The sequence below is a fragment of the Notolepis coatsorum genome, assembly GCF_963971535.1.
Source record: "Notolepis coatsorum genome assembly, chromosome: 18".
NCBI lineage: Eukaryota > Metazoa > Chordata > Actinopteri > Aulopiformes > Paralepididae > Notolepis > Notolepis coatsorum.
The window spans coordinates 72,716,723-72,744,247 of record NC_140182.1 but is presented as its reverse complement, the minus strand read 5'-3'; the positions used below and the strand labels follow the sequence as shown (position 1 = coordinate 72,744,247).

The 27,525-nt window shown below is 46.3% G+C and overlaps 1 protein-coding gene across 1 annotated transcript in view; it reads left to right on the top strand.

Moving 5' to 3' along the window:
- Positions 1-27,525, top strand: part of shank3a (SH3 and multiple ankyrin repeat domains 3a) — a gene marked incomplete at both ends in the record, with an annotated part of 84,260 nt that overhangs the window by 44,314 nt on the left and 12,421 nt on the right. The window contains 8 exons of the mRNA XM_084335241.1: positions 2,260-2,342; positions 8,329-8,453; positions 8,821-8,956; positions 22,309-22,389; positions 22,651-22,674; positions 23,988-24,115; positions 25,513-25,618; positions 26,913-27,445. Of these exons, the coding sequence (XP_084191367.1) occupies positions 2,260-2,342; positions 8,329-8,453; positions 8,821-8,956; positions 22,309-22,389; positions 22,651-22,674; positions 23,988-24,115; positions 25,513-25,618; positions 26,913-27,445 (1,216 nt within the window). The remainder of the gene's footprint in view (positions 1-2,259; positions 2,343-8,328; positions 8,454-8,820; positions 8,957-22,308; positions 22,390-22,650; positions 22,675-23,987; positions 24,116-25,512; positions 25,619-26,912; positions 27,446-27,525) is intronic.

Here is a 27,525-nt window from a genome sequence, read left to right as displayed (position 1 = left end):
ACATGATCATGTATTGTGTTTTTAAATGTTTAAATATCAACATTATCTGGCCATCCTCAGTAAATATTATCAAACTCCAAAGACCCAAGAGACGGCACAGTAATATATACATTTGTGGAAAAGGCTCCCTCTTGTCTAGTGTATTACACTCTTACACTAAACATGTAAAGGTACCGAAATGTGGTACCGATTGATCCAGCGTGAATCCAGCAACTACTCTGTAATTTGGTCGGTACCATTAAAAGTGCAGAGTTCGGTACCCAACCCTAATTATTATACAGGCTTGTTCCCATCAAAAACGAACCGTGTTGGTTGATGCCGGTGAGCACCAGGACATCTGACTAGGTCACACTGTGATTGCTGTGCTGCTACTATTCTAACGCTCGCTTTTGCTTTTTACTCACACGGGCTTTGAACTAAGATGCGTGGTTTTGAATTTCATGTTGGTCTGTGGAGTGAAACACTTAAACACGCCAACGCCTAACCCTTCCGGAAGATCAGGCAGTGATGAACGGCTTTTTTTGCTTTGCTATTCCCTCCGTCGTTAGTCAGAGGGGTTATATGGAAACAGGTCAATGCCTTCTCCCGTCTCTGTGGAAGGATCAGGAAGAAGATTGATTCACTCTTGGGTTTTATCCCACAGATATTTCTGTCATTATGGGAGGGGATACGAGCACACCCAACCCCCATACACACAGGCACACACAGACACAGACACAGACACAGACACACACACACACACACACACACACACACACACACACACACACACACACACACACACACACACACACACACACACACACACACACACACACACACACACACACACACACACACTCTCTGATGAACTTATCACAGACCCCTGTGTGGTTGTGAAGGCCAACATCACAACACCGCAGGAAGAGACTGTCGAACTGCACAGAGACTCTGCAAGGAGGGTTCTGCTTAGCATGAAGCAGTCTGAGATCAGGCAGCACTGGTGTGGACTCAGACTACAGGGAAAGCTAGCTTGTTTGGAGTTTGCTGACCACTCAGTCTCACACTCAGTGTATAAGAACGCCGCTGTTGGTGAGGATGTTTTAAAATTTACCATCAAAGCAAGACTGCAGGTATTACCCACTCAATACAATCTGTCCACTTGGTATCCTCAAACTCACAGTCCATTCTGTTTAAACCATCAGGATTCACAACACCTAGAATCCATTGCACACATAACAAACGGATGTAATGCATACAAACACCTGTACATCGCTCGTCATGACCGTATTGTGGACATTGTGTCTGATGTGGTACGGAACATATCACCATCTAGTGCAGCAATGTACAAACATGCCAGAGTGAAACCAGAGTGGTTTGGCCTTACCAACGATGTCTTTGCTAACATACCAAATACACCGGACGTTGTTTTTGTTGACACCAGCCACAGGGAGGTGCTGGTCATAGAAGTAGGCTGTACCTTTGATCTGTACATGGACCAGGCCTTCCGGGACGCCTGAATACTTTTGACAACAAATGTTTGTTTCCGCGTCTCTGATTGGCCAGGTCATTTCTGGTCATGTGACATGTACGCCCAATCGTGGGACCGCAAGTGTCTACACTGGTTAAGCTTAGGCGCTCTTTCGAAGTTGGTTAAGGTTAGAGTTTGTCTTAGACCATGGCGATAGAACGCCTGCCCTTCTTTCGACGGTTAAGCTTAGGCACTCTTTCGAAGTTGGTTATGGTTAGAGTTTGTCTTAGAGCATGGCGATAGAACGCCAGGTAGTTTGCAGGCTGTTAGACCCGGAAATAGGCGCAGAACTTGCTGTCCCACGATTGGCGCACATGTCACATGACCTGGCCAATCAGAGCGCAAAACTCACACGCTTAATTTGTGGAACCAAATAAAGTATTAAAATGTGTGTGTGTGTGTGTGTGTGTGTGTGTGTGTGTGTGTGTGTGTGTGTGTGTGTGTGTGTGTGTGTGTGTGTGTGTGTGTGTGTGTGTGTGTGTGTGTGTGTGTGTGTGTGTGTGTGTGTGTGTGTGTGTGTGTGTGTGTGTGTGTGTGTGTGTGTGTGTGTGTGTGTGTGTGTGTGTGTGTGTGTGTGTGTGTGACTAGCGTCGCACGTAACAAGTCTCAGAGTCTCTCTCTCTCTCTCTCTGTGAGGATGGTATTGGACTCATACCTGCTCTCTCTCTCTCTCTCTCTCTCTCTCTCTCTCTCTCTCTCTGAGGATGGTATTGGACTCATACTCTCTCTCTCTCCTCTCTCCTTCACAGCGATTACATCATAGAGGAGAAGAATGCTGTTCTGCAGAAGAAAGAAAACGAGGGCTTTGGCTTCGTCCTGCGGGGAGCAAAAGGTACACACTGATACATACACACTGATACACTAATATACACACACTGATACACACACTGATACACTAATATACACACACTGATACAGACACACTGATACACTAATATACACACACTGATACAGACACTGATACACTAATATACACACACTGATACACTAATATACACACACTGATACAGACACTGATACACTAATATACACACACTGATACACTAATATACACACACTGCTACACACACTGATACACTAATATGCACACACTGATACACACACCGATACACTAATATACACACACTGATACACACACACTGATACACTAATATACACACACTGATACACACACAGTGATACACTAATATACACACTGATACACACACATTGATCCACTAATATACACACACTGATACACTAATATACACACACTGATACACTGATATACACACACAGTCCTACACACTGACAGTGACACACACACACACACACACAGTCCCACACACTCACAACTCACAGACTTGTAGTCCTACGATCACACATACAGTCTTACACGTTCACAAATAGCCCCTACGCACTCACACCTACTGCGAGCCTCTACGCTCGTAAAATTAGCCAGTCGACACGTTCCTTGGTCGTCCAGAATTGGCGCGGGTGGCGGCTGTTGTTTTCAGCACACATCTCCGCGTGACATGGCGGGTTGCGACAGCAGGCCGACAGAAGATAGATGGTGGATCTGACTCTCACCTCGGTGTGGCCGGCCACCTCTATTGTCTGTGTGTGAGTCAACAACACGCTCTGACGCCCTCAGTGCTCTGTGTGTGCGGCCCCCGTGGTGGTGTCATCCTGGGCTGAGCCGTCAGCTAGCTGTCCCATCTGTTCTCCACACATGGCGTACAGCCTTAGGAGAGGAGGCACGCACAATGCTCTCTCCGCATCTCTCTCTCTCTCTCACTCTCCTCTCGCCTCATTTCTCTCCTCCCTCCGTCCGTCCCTCCCTCCCTCCTCTATTCTTTGTACTCCTCTCCTCGCCGTTTCCTTCATTACGTTTTTCTGCTCCTGTCATATAGTCATTATCTTCCACGTTTTAGCAGAGAGAGAGAGAGAGAGAGAGAGAGAGAGAGAGAGAGAGAGAGAGAGAGAGAGAGAGAGAGAGAGAGAGAGAGAGACTCTCCACATGTCCCTGTCTCCACAGTTGCTTTACTAAAAGCGCACGTGCCAGCTCCCTGCCCGGGCGGGTTACTATGGCAACCCCATCACGGGCACCTTGCCGAGAGTTTGAGTGTGCTCCGTTACTCCATCACTCAGCCACCGAACGTGGCTACCCCCCCCCCCCCCCCCCCCCCACCACACACACACACACGCTGCAGTTCAATTAGTGACTCCTTGAGAGCTCTATGTCTGGTGTAGTTGGACTCGATCCAAGATCAAATGGAGTTTGTAGTTGCACATTCACTTAACAAAGTGTTTTTGCGCATGTGTTTGTTTGGATGTGTGCAATGTGCATGTGTCTCCTAATACATTCTGACGCCTTCTGTATTGATCCCGCTTCACTATATTAATACGGCACACCGGCGAACACCTCTCCCAATATAGGCTCCTCGTACTTCAGCCAGTGCTTCACTTTCAACTAACGCCACAGCTTCTGTGATGGAAAGAATCGCAGTTAGCTCTCAGGACTTTCTTGTGCTCATCCTTTTGACACTCTCCAAAAAGGATGGTGTCTCCTAGTGAAGCTGTATGTATTATTAATATTGTCAATAGAAATAAATCCAATTCTCCACTTGCACAACCTGAAAGTAGGCACTTCCGGCTGACTTCCGGTTGCCAATGGTACTTCCTGTCCCATCCAAATACATTGGTTTTAGCTACTTTTCTCCCCTTATTTAAACAACTTTGTCGTCACAGAGAGGCAATGAAACGTTTGTATTATTATAGTATAGAATGTATTTAATAAGCAAACGTTTGTCAGCAGGGTTTTTGGGCTGTATTTCATGTAAAAACGTTTACTGTTAGTTTCCTTGCTCAGCCAGCATTAGCCTTCATTAGCTAACAGAAGCTAGTGGTTAAACAGGCCGGATTAGCTTTGAGCTAACTATCTTTCCCGACCCATGTATTCATTCCATTCTAAACATAACGTTAGTTTACAAAACATGACCTGTCTATATAACGTTGAGGAACAAATTATAAGTGTGTGGGTGTGTGTTTTGGTGAACATTGGACTGCAAACAGAAAATGCATCACAGTTAGACAGTAGCTACTGTTAGCTGCCCTTCCGGATTAGCTTTGAGCTAACTATCTTTCCCGACCCATGTATTCATTCCATTCTAAACATAACGTTAGTTTACAAAACATGACCCGTCTATATAACGTTGAGGAACAAATTATATAGACGGGTAATGTTTTGAACAACTAACGTTACGTTTAGAATGGAATGCATCGGCAAAGATCGTTAGCTCAAAGCTATTCCGGCCAGTTTATCAACTTCCTGTCATTTAGAAATATGATTTTATAGTGAAAATCATTACCAAAACGTCCAGAAAAACCTCACGGGAGCATTATAGACTGTCATACAAATGTACAAATGCCATAAGGTGGCAAGAAATGCACTATAAACAATACTTTGGGTCGGGAAAGATAGTTAGCTCAAAGCTAATCCGGAAGGGCAGCTAACAGTAGCTACTGTCTAACTGTGATGCATTCGACAGACAGACCGGCCCAGGCAGTTCAGCGTCGCGGAGCATTTAGCCTGCTGGCTACCTAGCTCCACTTCAACCAGCATCGGGAGCTCCAGCAGCTTGTCGATGTGCTAATAGCCTCAGCAACCTAACGTTAGCTGGCTCCAGCAGATCGACAAGCTGCTGGAGCCAGCTAACGTTAGGTTGCTGAGGCTATTAGCACATCGACAAGCTGCTGGAGCTCCCGATGCTGGTTGAAGTGGAGCTAGGTAGCCAGCAGGCTAAATGCTCTGTGACGCTGAACTGCCTGGGTCGGTCTGTCTGTCGAATGCATCACAGTTAGACAGTAGCTACTGTTAGCTGCCCTTCCGGATTAGCTTTGAGCTAACTATCTTTCCCGACCCAAAGTATTGTTTATAGTGCATTTCTTGCCACCTTATAGCATTTGTACATTTGTATGACAGTCTATAATGCTCCCGTGAGGTTTTTCCGGACGTTTTGGTAATGATTTTCACTATAAAATCATATTTCTAAATGACAGGAAGTTGATAAACTGGCCGGAAAAGCTTTGAGCTAACGATCTTTGCCGATGCATTCCATTCTAAACGTAACGTTAGTTGTTCAAAACATTACCCGTCTATATAATTTGTTCCTCAACGTTATATAGACGGGTCATGTTTTGTAAACTAACGTTATGTTTAGAATGGAATGAATACATGGGTCGGGAAAGATAGTTAGCTCAAAGCTAATCCGGAAGGGCAGCTAACAGTAGCTACTGTCTAACTGTGATGCATTTTCTGTTTGCAGTCCAATGTTCACCAAAACACACACCCACACACTTATAATTTGTTCCTCAACGTTATATAGACAGGTCATGTTTTGTAAACTAACGTTATGTTTAGAATGGAATGAATACATGGGTCGGGAAAGATAGTTAGCTCAAAGCTAATCCGGCCTGTTTAACCACTAGCTTCTGTTAGCTAATGAAGGCTAATGCTGGCTGAGCAAGGAAACTAACAGTAAACGTTTTTACATGAAATACAGCCCAAAAACCCTGCTGACAAACGTTTGCTTATTAAATACATTCTATACTATAATAATACAAACGTTTCATTGCCTCTCTGTGATGACAAAGTTGTTTAAATAAGGGGAGAAAAGTAGCTAAAACCAATGTATTTGGATGGGACAGGAAGTACCATTGGCAACCGGAAGTCAGCCGGAAGTGCCTACTTTCAGGTTGTGCAAGTGGAGAATACGGTCTCATCAGAAAACACCAATAAAGTACTAATCGGCCACAGGAAATAAATTACATAATGTACGTTATGATATGGCCATAAGTAATATATTTACTTATTGTATAAGTAATATATTTACATTTCGTATTGGCGAAAGTCCAAAACAAACGGTGCGACCGGGAGTCGAACTAACAATGATTGTGGTTGGGGGTGAGTGCTCTCACCTGCCACCCACCCTGATATAAACACAGCAATAAATGGACTGCATTTATATAGCACTTTTATCCAAAGCGCTTTACAATTTGTTCCTCACATTCACCTGTTAATTCACACTCCGACGGCGGAGGCAACCATGAAAGGTGCCGACCTGCTCATCGGGAGCAGTAGGTTAAGTGCCTTGCTCAAGGACAATTCGACATGCTGCCCGGGAGGAGCAGGAATCGAAGCGGGAACCGAACCGGGAACCTCCGGATTACCAGACGACTGCTCTACCTCTCGACTGCTCTACCTCATCCTTTGACAATTTCCAAAAAGAATGGTGTCTCCTATTGAGGCTGTATGTATTATTAATATTGTCAATAGAAATAAATCCAATCTGTGTTCAGGTACAATACGGTCTCATCAGAAAACACCAATAAAAAACTACCACGGGAAATAAATTACATAATGTATGTTATGTTATGTTATGTTATGGCCATAAGTAATATATTTACTTAACTCTTTGACTGCCACCAGCTTTTGTCATCTTTACTAAATGGCGCCAGCGTTATTGACCATTTTAGTGATGTTTGTAGACCCATCGTGTGTTCTGTATTATAGCTATGGAGACAATAGTATGGCTCATTTTACAGGCATTGTTCATAGTCCATTACTGACTAATCAGTTCATTTCTACACACTGTAGTTTGTTACACGCTACGCGCTAAACATCGCCCCATTTCCAAAATAATCCAGTCTTTTTACATAGATCGCGAGATATGACGTTTCATGCAATAAGCCCAAATCTTTCTGGTTGATCGCCTGAAGCCCCAAATACTCCCAAATCAAAGGTATATACCATATACATATGTGCTTTCACAAAACAAGGGGGGGGGTCTTACCCCGAAAATGTGATCATTACAAAAAGTAAGATACAACACTGTGATCGTTACAGAAACATGTTTCAGGTTCGGTAAAATAGACATAGAATATACCATATCTTAGCCAGAAGGTACTCCAAAAACAATAATTCCAATGATCCCATCGGCGATCGCGATTACTCGTTTATATGTAATTACTCGTGTATAGGGGAAACTATAGGTTTTGAGGCAAGGAGATCTCCTAGCGATTGCTCTGCAAGAGCTCCTCCCCCTCAGAGCGAGTCAGGAAAGAAAGATTTAAGGACAGAGACAGTTTAGTTCAGACAATCAGAGTTCAAAAGGTAGGCGATACTGCCACCTGGTGAGATTCGATCGTCATTGCAATTCCAACGTAGGCAGATGAATCACAGACACCTAGAGGGCTCCGGCTGACCGTATAGAATGGGGATCAAAGAAAAATATCAAAGGATCAAAACCCGAGAATACTCGGGTTTCTGGCACTCAACGCATGGCGAGATAACCCGACTTTTCTCGGGTAAGGCGCTGAATGAGTTAATTTACATTTCGTATCGGTGAAGGTCCAAAACAAACCATGCAACAGGGTTTGTTCAAGTTCAAGTTTTATTTTTATTTGTCACATATAAGGTACATGTACATTACAGTGAAATGCTTGGCTGTATGAGCCTCCGGAGATTGTGCTTCATACAGTAAGAAAAGTAGAGACCAAACACTATACAAAATATACAACATACAAAACTAAAGTACAAAATGCAAACAAAATGAAAAATGTGAGATTTGTCTAAAGTGAATGTTAAGGTGAATGTTTAAAGTGAGTGTGTGCAATGAATGTAAATGGATGGGTTAGTGTTGCATGGAGTCATTGAGCGTCCTACTGGCCTGGAGATAGAAGCTCCTTTTGAGTCTCTCTGTACTGGCCATGAGACTCCGGTAGCGCTTGCCTGACCACAGCAGTGCAGTAAAGGGTGTGTTTCTGCTCATCCACAGCCGAGACGCCCATCGAGGAGTTCACGCCCACCCCGGCCTTCCCCGCCCTGCAGTACCTGGAGTCTGTCGACGTGGAAGGCGTGGCCTGGAGGGCCGGCCTGAGGACAGGAGACTTCCTCATCGAGGTAACCGCGGTAACAACGCTCTGAGGCCCCTTCATCCGCCTCTCTGTCGCTCTTCACAATATGCTGAGTGTGAACAGATGGCAGGACATGCTTCTGTGTATCTGACTTCTCTTCCTGTGTGTGCGTGTGCATGTGTGTATGTGTATGCGTGTGTGTGTGTGTTTGTGTTTGTCTGCCTGTCTGTCTGTCTGTCTTTGTGTGTGCATGTTTGTGTGTGTGTCTGCCTGCGTGTCTGTCTGTCTGTCTGTCTGTCTGTCTGTCTGTCTGTCTGTCTGTCTGTCTGTCTGTCTGTCTGTCTGTCTGTCTGTCTGTCTGTCTGTCTGTCTGTCTGTCTGTCTGTCTGTGTGTGTGTGTGTGTGCTCCTCAGGTGAACGGGGTGAACGTGGTGAAGGTGGGACACAAGCAGGTGGTGTCTCTGATCAGACAGGGAGGCAACAGCCTCCTGATGAAGGTCGTCTCCGTCTCACGCAAACCAGAGTCTGAGGAGGTGGTCCGCAAGAAAGGTAAGACAGGAGGGAGGAGGGTAGGAGGGAGGAGGGCAGGAGAGCAGGAGAGCAAGAGGGGGGAGAGCAGGAGGGAGGAGGGGAGGAGGGTTTGGAGGGGAGGAGGGAGGAGAGCAGGAGGGAGGAGAGCAGGAGGGAGGAGGGCAGGAGAGCAGGAGGGAGGAGGGCAGGAGGGAGGAGGGGAGGAGGGAGGAGAGCAGGAGGGAGGAGAGCAGGAGAGCAGGAGGGAGGAGAGCAGGAGGGAGGAGGGCAGGAGAGCAGGAGGGAGGAGAGCAGGAGGGAGGAGGGGAGGAGGGAGGAGGGCAGGAGAGCAGGAGGGAGGAGGGCAGGAGAGAAGAGGGAGGAAGGCAAGAGAGCAGGAGGGCAAGAGAGCAGGAGGGAGGAGAGCAGGAGGGAGGAGAGCAGGAGGGAGGAGGGCAGGAGAGCAGGAGGGAGGAGGGCAGGAGAGCAGGAGGGAGGAGGGCAGGAGAGCAGGAGGGAGGAGAGCAGGAGGGAGGAGGGGAGGAGGGAGGAGGGCAGGAGAGCAGGAGGGAGGAGGGCAGGAGAGAAGAGGGAGGAAGGCAAGAGAGCAGGAGGGAGGAGAGCAGGAGGGAGGAGAGCAGGAGGGAGGAGGGCAGGAGAGCAGGAGAGCAGGAGGGAGGAGAGCAGGAGGGAGGAGGGGAGGAGGGAGGAAGGCAAGAGAGAAGAGGGAGGAAGGCAAGAGAGCAGGAGGGCAAGAGAGAGGAGGGCAGGAGAGCAGGAGGGAGGAGAGCAGGAGGGAGGAGAGCAGGAGGGAGGAGGGCAGGAGAGCAGGATAGTTGGGAGAGACGAGAGAACATGGAACACAGGATAGAGGAGGGCCTGTCTTTAATTATCAAATAAACTAAACTAAACCGTGTGGTATTGAAGTAGAACAGGACGGTGTCAACGGCTATGTTCACACTGCAAGCCAGTTATTGCCCAGATCAGATTTATTTTGTCACACACATTCACATTATTCTTCTAAATGTGGCCACCATGCAACCTGCTCATCGGGAGCAGATAGGGGTTAAGTGTCTTTGCTCAAGGACACTTCGACACGCTGCCTGGGAGGAGCGGGAATCGAACCGGGAACCTTCCGATCACCAGACGACCGATCTACCTCCTGAGCCACTGTCGCCCGGTAAACAGACTAAAACTCATATTTAGACCAGACCAGTATGGTTCCTTCATATCATCCCTTCCATATGAAGACATGATCCACTTACACAATGACAACTGCAATATATTGCAGTGTTTCCCCCGCCAACGGGACCCCCCGCCCTTCCTGAAAAAATTATAATAAAAGAAATATATATTTAAAATCTTTTTTAAATCTTTTTTTTTATTAAAGTTTGCTTTAATCACAGTAACCTTGGCGAGCTAGCTAAATTATACATAAATCGGTTTTCATATAAATCAATCTTCACTACGACTTTAAAACGGCGGCGCTGCACGGTCAACGGAGACGCAGAAAAAAGCTACCAAATCCATTCCGAGACTGACTAGCGTCGCGCGTAACAAGTCTCAGTGTCTCTCTCTCTCTCGCTCTCTCTCTCTCCTTCAAGTAACCAAACTAACTGGATAGTTGATATAAGTTGATATATGAACTGGATAGTTCATACAAGCCATTCTCCCTTTCTGTCTGTGTGTGTGTGTGCACGACTGCGCGCGTGCCCGTCCCAACTCTGGTCTTTGGAAAGTTTGATAGTATTTACTGAGGATGGCCAGATAATGTTGATATTTAAACTTAAACAATAATTATACAGAGAGAAGCTTCAACAAGTAGAAAACGCTGCTGACCGACAAAAGAGAATCCCTCACTGAGGAAAACACAAAGGCCTAACCATCATGTATCACAATGGGGATGTCAGCCAGAGATGGGGAGAAGCATGAACCTTTAAAAGACATCTCTTTGAAAGAAATTACATTTTACAGTTTTTTTCTGATTTCTTTTAAACAAATTATTATTTTGTATTATTTAACTATTTAATTATTATTTAGTTATTGCACTGCACTGGCACTGAACATTGAACTAAACTGGCACTGTTTGCAGATGTACTGTTATTAAAGTTAGTTAAAAACATAATTTTGTATTGGTTTTTTTCCAAAAACAGGAAAAGATAAAAATGGATTTCATAGGGCCCTAGTTAAGGTGAGTTAATAAATTCTGCTCCACTCTGATAAACTGACTCTTCGGTCAGAGCGTCCAGTGTGCACTATGAGCCCTCAGAATTTCCGAACAACTTGAGTGCACTTGCTCTGACACTGGTTGTAAATAGTTATGAGTGTTGTATGTGCCTCCCTGTATTGTAAATAGTTCATATGTGTGTTGTCACTACTGTATGTATAATTGTAAATAAGTAAATTTATGTGTTGTAAATAAATATTGTTAATATTTATTTACCAAATGTATGTGCAATCGTTTAATTTCAGCTCAGTGTAGAGAAATGCAGTTAATGCACCGATACTAACCGCCTTACTACGCGTGTCTATGACGACACTGTTGACACCACGTATCCGTGACACGCACGCCCCGCGACAACACTAGTAGTTTCAGGGGGCCTACCACCCCCCCTGAAAAAAGTCCTAGGGGAAACACTGTACTGGCATGTCTCAAGTAGTGGATTATGAATTCTACTATATTATGGTTTTAATGGAGACAGCCATTGTGTTCACGGCAGCTGATGTAAGATGGCCTTCTGTACCAAGGACTTAGAAGATTTGTGTTTTTCCCATCGTCAAGGTGATTTCTACCACGTTTCCTTACTGTAAATTCATGTGGTTTCCATGTCAACCACATCTCATCATTACGCTCCTAAACATCTCCCACACAGTCCTGGCACTACGACCTCAGGAGTATGTATGTACAGTATGTACTGTATGTCTATGGTGTGTGTGTGTGTGTGTGTGTGTGTGTGTGTGTGTGTGTGTGTGTGTGTGTGTGTGTAGCAGGGCTGGGAGGTGTATTATTCTCTCAAGCCACAGAGTTCACTGTCATCCCTATCTTCCACTGCCTGAGCCCATGCGCTCCCCTCGGGGAGTTGTCAGCCGTGAGCCTACGTGTGGTCACACTCGTGGGAGGACTGTGTGCACCTATTCTCAAATGTACATATTCCTCGCAAATGTCTTTGTGAGATGAACAATAAAACCGTACAGATGGTGAGACAATGGACTGGACTGAACACTCACTCAACACAGGACATCATATTCCATACCATGCGGAGGGGCGGCCTGGGTGTTCCCAACTTTGAATGGACTTACATTGCCATGAGACTCAGTCATCTTCTCAACATGCTGAACAGTGACGACCAGCACGTCAGAGAGCAGGCCAGAGCCTCTCTGTTCTTAGACCTGCAGAGACACAAGGTCCCCCTGGCGTGTGGGTCGGATCCAAACTTCCTGGGTTACAAGAAGAAAGCAAGTGGAAAGCTGGACAGCCGCGCCCCCGGATTCGGGGTGTGGTCTGACTGGCCAGACCTGAATGACCTATGCGGCTGGTCCAACGTGGCCCTGGAGTGGGTGGGGCCGGACTCTGAGGAGATCATCTCTGACCCTACCATCTCTGTGAAGGCCACCATTGACATCTGTGGAACGTGGCATGAACTGCCACTTACCAATGCCCGTGGCCATCTCATGTCGGCACAACAACAACGCCAACGTCAACACTGGACTGAGCTTAAACTGCAAGGGAAGCTTGCTTGTCTCCCTGCCGCTGACCACTCTGTCTCACATGTAGTTTTAAAAAATGTAGCTATTGATGAGAGCATCATCATTTTTACTTTAAAAGCTAGGCTACAGGTTTTACCATCAATGCTCAACCTTTCCATCTGGTTCCCTGGCAGTCATAGCCCACACTGCATACACCATGGTCACGAACAGACAACAGAAACCATGTCTCACATACTCAATGGCTGTCATGCATACAAAGGGCTCTACATTTGTAGGCATGATAGGATCGTGAACCTGATTGCAGACAGTGTCAGTTCCACACTCGGGTCACCTGCAACATATAAGCTGTATAAGCACACCAGTGTGAAGCCATATATGCTCAATCTGTGTAGGGACAATTCACTGTTCTCTGACATTTCAGCAAACACCCCCGATGTTGTTATTGTTAATGAGAATAACAGAGAGGTTCTCATCCTAGAAGTTGGTTGCACGTTTGACTACAGTCTAGAGGAAGCATTTACAACCAAAATGTTAAAATATCAACTGTTAGACCATACCATATCACAACTCGGCTACAACTGTAAACTTTTAGTCTTCATATTTGGAAGCCTGGGTCATGTCCATAAATTGGGTGTTAGAGGCCTTCAGTTGGCCGGTCTTCCGAAGAGAAGAGCCAAACAATTAGCAAAATATTGCTCAGTGTCAGCAATTATTGGCAGCCGGGCAATTTGGAGAAGACGCTGCTATCTGTACCCATGAGCTGTGTGTTGATTGTCAGGTTCATCATCCGTGTGAGTCTGTAACTTTGATTGCCACTGTGGCACGATTGTATCGGAATAATCCCACAATGTACAAGTGCACTGTTAATATTTGTGTCCTTTAAACGTTGTATTTATGTGGACATAAATAAAATATTCTAAATGTATGTGTGTGTGTGTGTGTGTGTGTGTGTGTGTGTGTGTGTGTGTGTGTGTGTGTGTGTGTGTGTGTGTGTGTGTGTGTGTGTGTGTGTGTGTGTGTGTGTTGTGTGTGTGTGTGTGTGTGTGTGTGTGTGTGTGTGGGTATGAAATGCAATTCCAATCAGTCAGTAGTAATAGTGATGATGATATACATGGTCCAAACCGTAGTAACACACTGCACCAGAGTCCATGCAGTGTTTATTATTAACCCTTTCACTGCCGCACTACAGACAGTGAAAGGGTTTGATTTTTTATTTGATTTGTAATCTTTAACATGCAATGAATACAAACAAACAATAACAAAAGCAAAACAACTCAATCTACATGTTCGAAAAGGAGTAGGAAGAAGTATACACTTATTTAATCCTACCCCTTTTCCACTACTCAAATGAGTGTACTATTTTAAAACATAAAAAAGAAAAAAAAAATATATATATATATATGCAAAACAAAAACTATATATGTAAAACATGAAAGAAATAAAGTAGAAAACAAAATAAAAATGTAAACACCCGTGAATATCAAGTCCCTTCCTCATCCCTGTACCTTGTGAACATAATTTCCTTATTCCTTATCAGTTAAGAGTCAGATAGAGTCCTAACAGTGTTTATTATTAAGAGTCAGATAGTCCTAACAGTGTTTATTATTAAGAGTCAGATAGAGTCCTAACAGTGTATATTAAGAGTCAGACAGAAAGATGTTTACTGGCAAAGTCTTTCACCTTGTAGAAGAAACCTTGCTCCTGACATAAACCAAGTAATGTAAATCTCCAGGGTATAAGTTGAGCTGCATTGTGGTTTGGCACAGTGGCTACAGTAGCTTCCCGCCTTATGTGCAAACTTGCCTAAAACATTATATTTTCATTGGCTTCCTATTGTGATTCTGGGTGACGTAGAATATAATGCATCATATCTTCAGAAACCTCAGAATTTGCTGTTGTTAAGATAAGGGCCCCATATTTGATTTTGAACCTTAAAGGCCGCCCCTGCTGCCGTGACACACAATTACCTGCCTGGGCCTTATTTTGGATTGGATGTCAAACTTCCCCCTTCAATTGCAACCAATAACATGGTTTATTTTAAGTTTGAAAGTATGTTAACCGCCGTGCACCAAGAAGGAGAATGCAGGAGACGAGTGAGAGATAGAGAGAGAGCAGTGTGCCATCTGTGACTGAAGAGAAGGGAACGAGACGTCGTACAAATCTTCAATAATAACATTTGCCTACATAAATTACAAGAAGCATCTCCGCAAAACAAGTTCTAAGAGAGTGTACGTTATGGGCGGCTGGATCCATGTCAAACTGTTGTCGTCACATAGAAAAAAAAGATCCATAAGGAAAGGTAGTTGTCAGGGTGAAGCCAGAAAAGATTAGCTAACGTTTGTTCGATAACATTGAGGTTTGGGAGGTCAAAGGTTTTTCTGTCGTCAGGGAAAATATTTTTTTTTTGTAAATCAGTGGTAGAGCCAATATTTATTTAAATTGCATAGTTTACATTATAATCGATCATGGAAAACGGCTTTTTGAGCTCAGAGAGGATTGTAATTAACAGAGAGAACCGCTTTGGCCGCATTGAATTGGAATACCATTCTGAATACCATTGTGGGCGGAGCTCCCATTTGATTACAATCCTGGTCTTGACTCAGTCTCCCCCTCAGTCCTGGTCTTCACTCAGTCTCCCCCTCAGTCCTGGTCTTCACTCAGTCTCCCCCTCAGTCCTGGTCTTCACTCAGTCTCCCCCCTCAGTCCTGGTCTTCACTCAGTCTCCCCCTCAGTCCTGGTCTTGACTCAGTCTCCCCCCTCAGTCCTGGTCTTCACTCAGTCTCCCCCCTCAGTCCTGGTCTTGACTCAGTCTCCCCCCTCAGTCCTGGTCTTCACTCAGTCTCCCCCCTCAGTCCTGGTCTTGACTCAGTCTCCCCCTCAGTCCTGGTCTTCACTCAGTCTCCCCCTCAGTCCTGGTCTTCACTCAGTCTCCCCCTCAGTCCTGGTCTTCACTCAGTCTCCCCCCTCAGTCCTGGTCTTCACTCAGTCTCCCCCTCAGTCCTGGTCTTCACTCAGTCTCCCCCCTCAGTCCTGGTCTTCACTCAGTCTCCCCCTCAGTCCTGGTCTTCACTCAGTCTCCCCCTCAGTCCTGGTCTTCACTCAGTCTCCCCCTCAGTCCTGGTCTTCACTCAGTCTCCCCCTCAGTCCTGGTCTTGACTCAGTCTCCCCCCTCAGTCCTGGTCTTCACTCAGTCTCCCCCTCAGTCCTGGTCTTCATACGCTCTGGTCTCTGTCTTGATTCAGGCTCAGTCTAGGTGGACTTGACTACAACACTATTGTGTTGAATACAGACTGAGGAAAAAGAGAGACCGGTATGAAAAGATTTCCTTTTGACATCCACTGACCCACGGTGATGGAATATTTAGAAACGGGCTAAAAATACTCCTGACATCTTGCCTTATTTGCGTCACACATGTTGCAGCTTTTTTATCTCTGCAAATGATATGTAGAGAGAGAGAGAGAGAGTGAGAGTGAGAGTGAGAGTGAGAGTGAGAGTGAGAGTGAGAGAGAGAGAGAGAGAGAGAGAGAGAGAGAGAGAGAGAGAGAGAGAGAGAGAGAGAGAGAGAGAGAGAGGCATAGTGTAGACAACGCAGAAAGGAGGATTACTCCATAGATTTTACCATAGAAATACTGTAGTAATTCGGCATAGTATTTCTGTAGTGGAATATTATAGAAATGTATGGTGAATCACTATAGTATTCCTGTGGCTTTACCATAGAAATGCTAGGTTTAACATAGAAATGTTATGTTTACCATAGAAATGCTAGGTTTAGGGGCGGTCAGGTGGCGTAGCGGAGATTGCGTTCGTCACCAACCCCGGAGACGCTGGATTCGCCTGTTCGAATCCAGCTCACAGCTCCGGCGTTGTCACCAGCTTGGCTGGCCGTTCACACTAATACAATTGGCAGTATTAGAGGGTGGGAGAAGCTGGCGGGGTGGGTCCGGGTCGTTGTAAAACAGCGACTCCTACAGTTCGGTCGTGGCGCCTGCTAAGCGCGGATAAGATCTAAGGGCGGTAGTGTGATCCTTCCACACGTTACACGCTCTCAGTGAGAGTCCGCGCTGCCAGGTGAAAAGCGGTTGATTGGCTAGACGTGTGTCTGAGGAAGCACGTGATAGCCTCCACTCTCCCAGACCGACTGTGGGGGGTAAGTGCGCAGCGACCAGGAAGGGGAATGGGAATTGGCATAATGACTAACATTGGGATGGGAGAAAATCGGAGGAAAAAGGAGGGGGAAAAAGGGCGGTCGTAGGACAGGGTTCATCTAGTCTCTGGTGGCCAGGTGGTCGTAGGACAGGGTTCATCTAGTCTCTGGTGGCCAGAAGGCCACGTGAGCGGATCGGCGCGGCCGAGAAATCCGCTCTTCGCTCTTTAAAGCTTGGTCCGCTCCGCTAATCGCTCATGTTGACCCCGCCCCCAAGTCGCTCTCCGCTCCCTCACCGCTCACCTTGAATCGAGCGCTCCCCGCTCCCCGCGCCAGATCGCTCTGCTTTTCTTTTTATTTTTTTTGGAGCATGGTGTAAATGAGCTCAAACTACAACAGTCTACACCCCCTGGGCCCCTTAACAATTGTTTGTATTGAGCAGCATTGTAATTGTACCCATTCTGCAATGTTAAATAACGTTGTTTATCCATTCACTAGCTCTATTAAGCGATGATAGTTAGCCGAGCCACAATGCTATGGTCGCTGCCATTAACGTTAGCATGTAAGCTAACGACAACAACAATGGCGTCGATACTTTTCTAACAGGAGTGAGTGAAGGAGGAGGAGTGAAGCCTGAACAGGATATCACAGGTTCACCCTTCTCAATTCTCATTGGTTGAAAATGGCCTTCATGTTTGTACATCGCCATCTGTTGCTTTGGCATTGTACTACATGTATATTATTACATCAGTGTTAAACCACTGTGAGCGGCCTGGAGTGGATTGGAGCGGAGGAGAACTCTCGCTCCGGACGTCGCGCCGACCCATTTTAAAACCCACTCCTCGCTCACGTCAAAACCGCCCGCTCCGCTCCCCGCGCCGCTCACGCTCCGATCCGCTCACATGGCCTGGTGGCCAGGTGGTCGTAGGACAGGGTTCATCTAGTCTCTGGTGGCCAGGTGGTCGTAGGACAGGGTCCATCTAGTCTCTGGTGGCCAGGTGGTCGTAGGACAGGGTTCATCTAGTCTCTGGTGGCCAGGTGGTCGTAGGACAGGGTTCATCTAGTCTCTGGTGGCCAGGTGGTCGTAGGACAGGGTTCATCTAGTCTCTGGTGGCCAGGTGGTCGTAGGACAGGGTTCATCTAGTCTCTGGTGGCCAGGTGGTCGTAGGACAGGGTTCATCTAGTCTCTGGTGGCCAGGTGGTCGTAGGACAGGGTTCATCTAGTCTCTGGTGGCCAGGTGGTCGTAGGACAGGGTCCATCTGGCGTCTCGGAGCTCATGGGTGAGATAAATCTCCCCACAGGCTTCTTCAAGTCCAGGTCCAGCCCGAGAACATAATTTTAATTGTACAAGTCCACTGATTTCAGGACAGTTCAGTGATCTTAGGACAGTTCAGTCAACATACAGAACTGTCTCCCTGACCTGGAAACCAGAGAACCAGAGTGACACCTTCTGGAGTTGGTCCGGTCCATGATGTGAATTGAGAGTGACCCGTCTTTGTGAGTTCATAAAATGTTTAGCTTGAGCTATTACATCCAAATGAGTTCTGTTTAAATGTAGAGCGTACGACTTTGAGTCAGAAAATTTACCCACATCCCAGTGAAATCACCATGGTGACGCTGTCATAGCATCCTAGAAGTAGTTCCACTTGTTTATGGAGCAGCTCCAGGATATGTCTCTTGATGACATCATCACTAGAGTCTTGTTCCTCTAGTGTTAACTCTTTGACTGCCACACTGTTTTTCCATCTTTACTCCCTGGAGCCAATTTTTTTTTTTTTTTACCATTTTCACGATGTTTGCAGACCCATCGTATATTCTATTACTATTATTATTATTCTATTCTATTCTATTATAGCTATGGAGACAATAGTATGGCTCATTTAACAGGCACTATTTATACTCCAAAAGGGAAAAAACGTTTATTTCTACATGCCTTCGTTCGTGCGCTATCCCGCTATCGTCCCGTTTCAAAATAATCCAGTCTAGTTTTTCTGGAACGCGAGATATGACTTGTTTTGTGCAGCATGCGTATTTACGTGCGGGTTGCTCGCCTGAAACCTATATTATTTCCAGGTCAAAGGTACTATATGGAATGTTTCTATTCACAAAGCCACCAAGGGGGGGGGGGGGGGGGGGGGGTCGTTTTACGACGCTGGGATAATTACAAAGGCATGTTTTATGATGGGGTTCGGTCAGGACCTTAGTTGGCCCATTAGCAGCGCCAGGGTAACATCCAGGAACGTAAATCCAAACAGCCTGTTTGAAAATACTAGAATCCAACACGCACTTCTTTTGCATTGGCAAAAGAAATTAAACTCAGCTGTGTGTATTTGCCATGTCTCGCCCCTTCATCAACGGAGGCCGACACACAGTATTCCAATACACATCTCACTACATCCTGCGCATGTATAATCGCGGGAGGGGGCGGGGGTGTGTAACCTGGACTCGCAATGGATAGGTTTGTTGTCAGAAGCGGTGCCGGTTGGTCGCGATGAAATGGGCTCTGCACATAACCAGCTGCTATACCACACGGAAGTGAGGTGGCTATCTCGAGGCAGAGTATTAAATCGCCTTTTTTAACTCAGAGAAGAAGAGCAGATTTTCCTTGCAGACAAAAACAACCCATTGCCATTGGCAGAGAAATGTGCTGATAATGAGCTGGATTACAAAACTCCGTTAGTGACACTCCAGGTTAATCAGAGGAGATTTTGTGACGTCGTGTGACGAGCTACTGAAAATCAAGTTCACTGGACAGGCCCTCGCAAAATTCTGGATATCACTCCGGAACGAGTACCCAGTGTTGTGTAATGCTGCGCTGAGAAAGCTTGTCCCCTTCTCATCAACATACCTCTCTGAGGCCGGATTTTCAGAGTAGAAGCGGATCTCCGCCAAAGCGTACGTGAGCGCATTTTCTTTTCATGTTCTGGCAACATATTTTGGCTAAATATGCCTTGTTTTATAAATGTGTATACAGAAACAATTCCGTTGCTTTTGTTGATGATATGAATTAATTTCATTGATAACATAGTGCTGTAATTTCCTTTTCTAATAAATATGCATGATCAAGTTCAACAACGTGTGCTTTTATTTTGATATTCCTTATTTCCACATTGAAATTACGCGATACATTAAGTGTGGGGTCGCCAAAAAAAATCCTAAATAAAATGGGGTCGTGGTATAAAAAGGTTTGAGAACCCCTGCTCTAGGCGATCGCCATTGCCGAACGTTAGTTGGCTGTAGTATGGGGAGCTCTCAACGTGGCGACAAATAATGTTACCTCCTCGGCCGGTTTGACTATAGTATTTTTATGATTTACCAGAAGTGCTGAGTTCAATGTAGTCTGGTGAAAACGCATAAGTGCATAAGTGTGATCGTTTTGTCCTCTTCATAATAGTCTCCAAAAGTCGCGATCGCCATTATGACTCTCTGCTCGCTGCTCTCTAGTGCTCTGGCTGCGGCGTGGGGGGGGCCCACACTAAACTAGCCCAGTTCAAAAGGTGGGCAATACTGCCACCTGTTGGGATTCGATCGTCATTTAAATTCTAACTAACACAGAGGTCCCTAGACCACACACTAAGGTCCGCGTGACTGTTTAGAATAATAATAATAATAATAATAATAATAATAATAATAATAATAATAATAATAATAATAATAATAATAATAATAATAATAATAATAATAATAATAATAATAATAATAATAATAATAATAAAAAAGAAATTTAAAAAGAGATTTCTCATTTTTGGCCCTCCATCGCTGGCTTTCAAAAATCTCGTTTTTGGCGCTCAATGGAGTGACTTGTACATATTATTCACAAATTGAAACTTAGCTGTACTTATATAGTACATAAGTAACGGATAATATTTTAGTGTGGATGCTCTCTTTCAGTCCTGTCGTAAAGTTGTTCTAAAAGGCTTTTTGCTGCTCTTAGCCTCGCGGGCATCGCTGCTCTTCCGGTGGGAATATCTCTGCATGTTGTGCCTAGCCCAGCTAGCTTATGCACACATACATACACACAGCCTACACACACTCATACACAAACACACAGCCTACACACACACACTCAAGCTCTGCACCATCCATGGCTTCACTACTGCCACCGTTGCCATGGTGACTACACTGCATGTTTCAATTAAGCATTACATTACAGCAAGAGCAACTCTCTCTCCCTCTCTCCCCGTCTCCGTTCCTCTCTCGCTCTCCACCACTCCCTGGTACAGTAAGGCTATGCGCGGACCAGCGAGGGGGACAAGGATCTCTCGATATGGACCATATCCATGCGGCGGATAGGCTGATGTCATGTGCAGTAGATCTGTTAGCTGCTGAGGGGAGCACAGTTTAGTCGGGCTGTGGTAAAGATCTATCCGCGGTGTTTGGAGATCTACCGCTCTCTACAGTGGCGCATCGGAGGGGGCTCTGCTCTGGTCGATAGTGTATACACAGTCTGCTGATCCGGTCAGGGGGGGCATTTGTTTAGGGAGGGCTGGGACTCAGGTTTTGTTTGTCATAGCCCGGTGAAACTGTTTCACCGCTTACTGTCGCCGTGTACTGTCTGCGCCAGGGCTTACTGCTTGGCCAGAGCAGAGCAGAGACTTTCAGATACTCGGCGTCCGCAACATCCGCGTTAGTTATTCACCCACCCGCTGTTTTTATATTAGTCGCGCATTGTGTCTATATAGGTGTTAACGTGGTGCCGTGGTATCGTAGAGCCGCTGTTGTAAATGTGTTTTAGTTCTTATAAAAGGGAATGATATAGAAGCTGTGTGTGTGTGTGTGTGTGTGTGTGTGTGTGTGTGTGTGTGTGTGTGTGTGTGTGTGTGTGTGTGTGTGTGTGTGTGTGTGTGTGTGTGTAGCAGGGCTGGGAGGTGTATTATTCTCTCAAGCCACAGAGTTCACTGTCATCCCTATCTTCCACTGCCTGAGCCCATGCGTTGTCAGCCGTGAGCCTACGTGTGGTCACACTCGTGGGAGGACTGTGTGTGTGTGAGTGTGTCTAAGCCGGTGTGTGTCCATGTGTCTCGGTCTGATGCACACCTGCCATGCTCCAGACAGGCAGCAGATTGAAAGGAGAGATGGACGTCTCACTCCTTCTCATTTCCCTCCTCTTCTTCGCTCTCTCGCTTCCGTCCGCCGCGGGGGGGTAAGTTCTGGCACGCGCGCGTGCGTGTGTGTAGGAGGAATGCGTAGAGATACAGTAGGGATTACACAGAGAGGACACGCATTGACCGCCCGCTGACTCCTCCGCCATGGAGCCCGTCCCCGTCCGCGCGGACCCCCCTGGGACACCGAGCAACTCGGGGAAAGACGGGGGCGCCGGCGGACAGACAGACAGACAGGGTGGGGGCGTGAAGAAGCCGGGCTCCGAGCGTAGCCTGAACAAGGTGGTGGCTCAGCGCGAGGGGGGGTCCCGCTCCTCGATGGTGAAGACAGGATGGGTGGGCCGCCTGGGCGATGCCAGGAGGGCGCTGAGCCGTAAGGGCAGAGGACCCTCGTCCCGCATCACGTCCTCCTCAACGCCCTGCCTTTTCTCCACAGCTCCCCCGCCTCCCAAGAGGGCCCCCAGCACCACCCTCACCCTGCGCTCCAAGTCCATGACTGCCGAGCTGGAGGAACTGGGTGAGTGGAGCTGAGGGCACGCGCACACGCAAACGCATGCACACACACGCACAAATACACACACACAAACACACAGTACAGTACAGACATTCTGTTCTCTTTCTCCCCAAATCTGTCTTTTTTCTCACTTTTCTTTATTGATCTTGGTCATTAAAAGTACAGCTTACAGTGTCTCCTAACTTGTAGAGCGGTTGTCTCCTTCGGCTCCTTCTTGTCACTTTCTCTCTCTCTTTTTCTCACTTTTATCTCTTTCCCGCCAAGCTTCTGCTCGGAGGAGAAGAGGAGGTGAGTCTGAGGCAAGAGAATTATCACCTCCCTGACGCCAGACATCATTTACCTCTGTGTCCATTTAAACAGTGTTGATTGGGACAGGGGAACAAGACACAAGTATAGGTGGACAAACTCTTTGTCTGTCTGTCTATCTATCTGTCTCTATCTACTGTATCTCTTCACTCTTTCTCTCTCTGTCTCTTCACTCTTCTCTCTATCTATATATATCTATCTCTCTCTATGTCTCATCACTCTTTTCTCTCTATCTATCGCTTCACTCTCCTCTCTTCTCTTTCACTGTCTCCTCTTTCTCTTTCATTATCTCTCTTTCACTATGTCTCTCTCCTCTCTCTTGCTCTCTCTCTCTCTTTCACTATGTCTCTCTCCTCTCTTGCTCTCTCTCTCTCTTTCACTATGTCTCTCTCTCTCCTCTCTCTCCCTCAGTAGTATTAACACCCACATAGTTAGCTAATCCATGTCTCCCTGTATCGCTCCATTATTACATGTCAGAGTGAACTTGTGTACATGTGTATTCTAATGACCGACAACCTCTTCCTCCATCTCTGCTTTGGGGCTGGAAGGCTAGAAGACGATGACAGTGTCAGGGAAAGGCACTGTGTGTGTTGCAGCATGTAGTCGCAGTCCGTATTCTATCTGCGACATAAGCTGCACAAATAGACGTGTTCTCTGTGATGTATTTTTAGTTGTGATTGTGGGCCATGTCATCAAACATGAGCCGTACATGGTAGTACACATTTTCGTCGTAGTTCTCATTATATCGTGGGTATTAAGTGAATAAGGATACAATTCACTTTTAAATGCTGTTTTTTATAGAAAAATTAAGCTTAAAACCAATTTCCGACAATTAGTTACACTTTAAATAAAAAAATTATAATTTCAATTTTATCATGGATGAACAAAACTTTCAATGTGAATGGTTGATTTGAATTTCAATGACTTTTTAAGCACCTTTTTTTTAAAATGGCTGTTTTAAAGGAATTCCAGGCCTTGACTTTTTAATAATTTTGTATCAAGCACTTTAAGCACTTCAAGGACCTTGTGCCTACCCTGTATTCATTATATCGTGGTAGTACGCATTATATCATGGTAGTACTTATATCACGGTAGTACTCATTAATGATGTTCAGAAATGATCCCAGTTGCATGATATGAATATGATATGATAGCAGTTCTATGCTGCTTGGTCACTTCCAGAGCCGTCATCCAGTATATCTTAGACATTTTCCAATACGCAGGAGACGCTGTACTTGTTCCTTGTGGTGTCGGTTGAGTAGATAGAAACCAGAGTCTTCCTCTCTCCCCAACAGAAAGGCTAGATGAGATGCTGGCCTCCCAGGAGCCCATGCTACGCTCACAGCCCTCGGAGGCAGACTACAGAGCTGCCACTGTCAAACAACGGCCCACCAGCAGGAGAATAACACCAGCAGAGATCAGTGTGGGTACACGCACACACACACGCACACACACACACACACACACACACACACACACACATTATTCTCCCCCTTGGTGTCACATCATTCGCAAATACAACCTCAACTTCCACTGCTACGCTGACGACACCCAAATATACATCAGCACACAATCCCCTCACAACCCACCCCTCAGTCACATTGAATCCTGCATCACCGAACTTCAAACCTGGATGACTCATAACCTCCTCAAATTAAACAGCGACAAGACAGAACTCTTCATCATCGGCACCAAAACCACCCTCAGTAGATCCGGACCCATCACACTCTCCATAAATTATTCTACAATCACCCCCTCCCCCCTAGTCCGCAACCTTGGTGTCATCCTTAACCTCACCCTCTCATTTGACCCTCATGTCCGCTCCATTGTTAAAACCTCTTACTTCCACCTCCGCAACATTCGTCACTGCCTCAACCCCTCCGCCGCTGAATCCCTCATACACGCTTTCATCTCCTCCCGCCTCGACTATTGCAACTCCCTCCTCACTGGCATCACCTTCCGCTCCCTCCATAAACTGCAGATGGTCCAAAACTCAGCTGCCCGCCTCCTCACTAACACCCGGTCCCGTGAACACATTACTCCTATCCTCCACTCTCTCCACTGGCTCCCGATCAAGGAACGCATCAACTTCAAAACACTACTCCTCACCTTCAAAGCCCTCCATAGCCTGGCCCCCCCCTACCTGACTGATCTCCTTCTTCCTTACCGCCCCACCCGTTCCCTCTGGTCCTCCGCCACTGCCTCCCTCACTGTCCCGTCATCCAAGCTCAAAAAATTTGGTGATCGGGCCTTCTCACACACTGCACCTCGACTCTGGAACTCCAGAGACCATCAGAGACTCCCCCACACTCTCTACCTTCAAATCCTGCCTCAAAACCCACATGTTCTCCCTAGCCTTCAACCTGTTGTGATCTTTGTTACTGTGGCCTTATGTTTTCTGTGTATCATGCTGTTTCCCCTGTTTCTTATGTTCCTTTGTTTTCTCTGTTTTCCCCACCTAATATCAGCGACTTCGGGTTCCTAAATGCAATGAATTATTATTATTATTATTATATACACCCACACACACATGCACACACACGTACTGTACATACGGATGCAAACATTCTCACACACACACAATTTATTTCTTTGCATACAACTCTGAGACAAACATGTACGCATTTCACTAGACAGGGCAAAACTCTGTGTTGGGGTTCTGTATCTTGCTCAAGGGCACATACTCAAGGAATCAAACCCATGATGACACTAATGGCACTAATCACTAGGCCTCACTGCTGCCTGTGATGACAGTGACTATGCCTGTTGCTGAAGTGACTGACTGTGTTGCGTTGTGTTGTTGCTGTGGTTGTGTTGCAGTCTCTGTTCGAGAGGCAGGGGATGACTCTACACGGAGGGCTCCACCCAGGCATGGAGAGAGGCCACATGCCGCTACCCAAAGGGATGTCCAGGACCAAGTCTTTTGGTAAAAACACAAACGTCAATATTTATTCAAACAATATTGAATATTGTACTGTTTGTATAGAGGTACTGGGTACACTCGGAATGTACTTTGTAGTATTTAGTGCTGTTGCTTTTAATGTATATCTGTGTACAGTATATGTACCTGCTGTTAATATGACTTATTAATATGGTTTATTCATAAAAAAACAACAGGTTTACCAGCTTATCACAACAAAACAGAATCCACAGTAGACAGTAGGACTTCAACATAGAACATAGACAGCAGGACTACAACATAGACAGCAGGACTTCAACATAGAACGTAGACAGCAGGACTACAACATAGACAGCAGGACTTCAACATAGACAGCAGGACTACAACATAGACAGCAGGACTACAACATAGACAGCAGGACTACAACATAGACAGCAGGACTTCAACATAGACAGCAGGACTACAACATAGAACGTAGACAGCAGGACTACAACATAGACAGCAGGACTACAACATAGACAGCAGGACTACAACATAGACAGCAGGACTACAACATAGACAGCAGGACTACAACATAGACAGCAGGACTTCAACATAGAACATAGACAGCAGGACTACAACATAGACAGCAGGACTACAACATAGACAGCAGGACTACAACATAGACAGCAGGACTTCAACATAGAACGTAGACAGCAGGACTACAACATAGACAGCAGGACTTCAACATAGACAGCAGGACTACAACATAGAACGTAGACAGCAGGACTACAACATAGACAGCAGGACTACAACATAGACAGCAGGACTACAACATAGACAGCAGGACTTCAACATAGAACGTAGACAGCAGGACTACAACATAGACAGCAGGACTACAACATAGACAGCAGGACTACAACATAGAACGTAGACAGCAGGACTACAACATAGACAGCAGGACTACAACATAGAACGTAGACATCAGGACTACAACATAGACAGCAGGACTACAACATAGACAGCAGGACTACAACATAGACAGCAGGACTACAACATAGAACATAGACAGCAGGACTTCAACATAGAACATAGACAGCAGGACTTCAACATAGAACATAGACAGCAGGACTTCAACATAGAACATAAGACAGCAGGACTTCAACATAGAACATAAGACAGCAGGACTTCAACATAGAACATAGACAGCCTCTTTCAACATAGAACATAGACAGCAGGACTTCAACATAGAACATAGACAGCCTCTTTCAACATAGAGGAAGAGGCTGAACCTGTATGATGTCATCTGCTGCTGACCCTCGACCGTGCTCTGCCTCTCCAGGTGCCACAGAGGAGGACCGTCTGTCGGCCTTAGTAGGCGAGCACCGCTTCCCCCGCAGCTCCTCCATGACGGACAGCCTCCGAGACCACTCACAATCCCACTCCATCCCTCCCCCTCCGCAGATGGCGCCGCCTCCTCCTCCCTCCCTCTACTACCTAGACACTGGCCCTCCCCCGGCTTTCTGCCCACCTCCCCCTCCGTCCAGGGCCCACAGTCAGGGCCACGAGCCTGGGGGTCGCTCCAGCTTCAAGCCCTCGTCGCTGGACCTGCCCTACGAAGCCTCCCAGCGGCAGGCCACACACGCCGAGAGGCAGAAGAAGGCTCGGTCTATGATCATCCTGCAGGACTCCTCCCACTTTCCTGTGGAGCCTACTGACATCTCCCGCCCCTCTGCTGCTACACCACCCGAGCGAATCAAAAGGAAGGGTCGTCTGATTGACAACCCCTATGCCAATGTGGGCCAGTTCAGTATTGGACTGTACACGCCCACCAAGCCCCAAAGGAAGAAAAGTCCGCTGGTCAAACAACTCCAGGTGGGTTATCCATTTCATATGGACTCTATACTCAAATGCGGTGTATAGTCTTCTAGAAAACAGATGAAACACGACTGCAC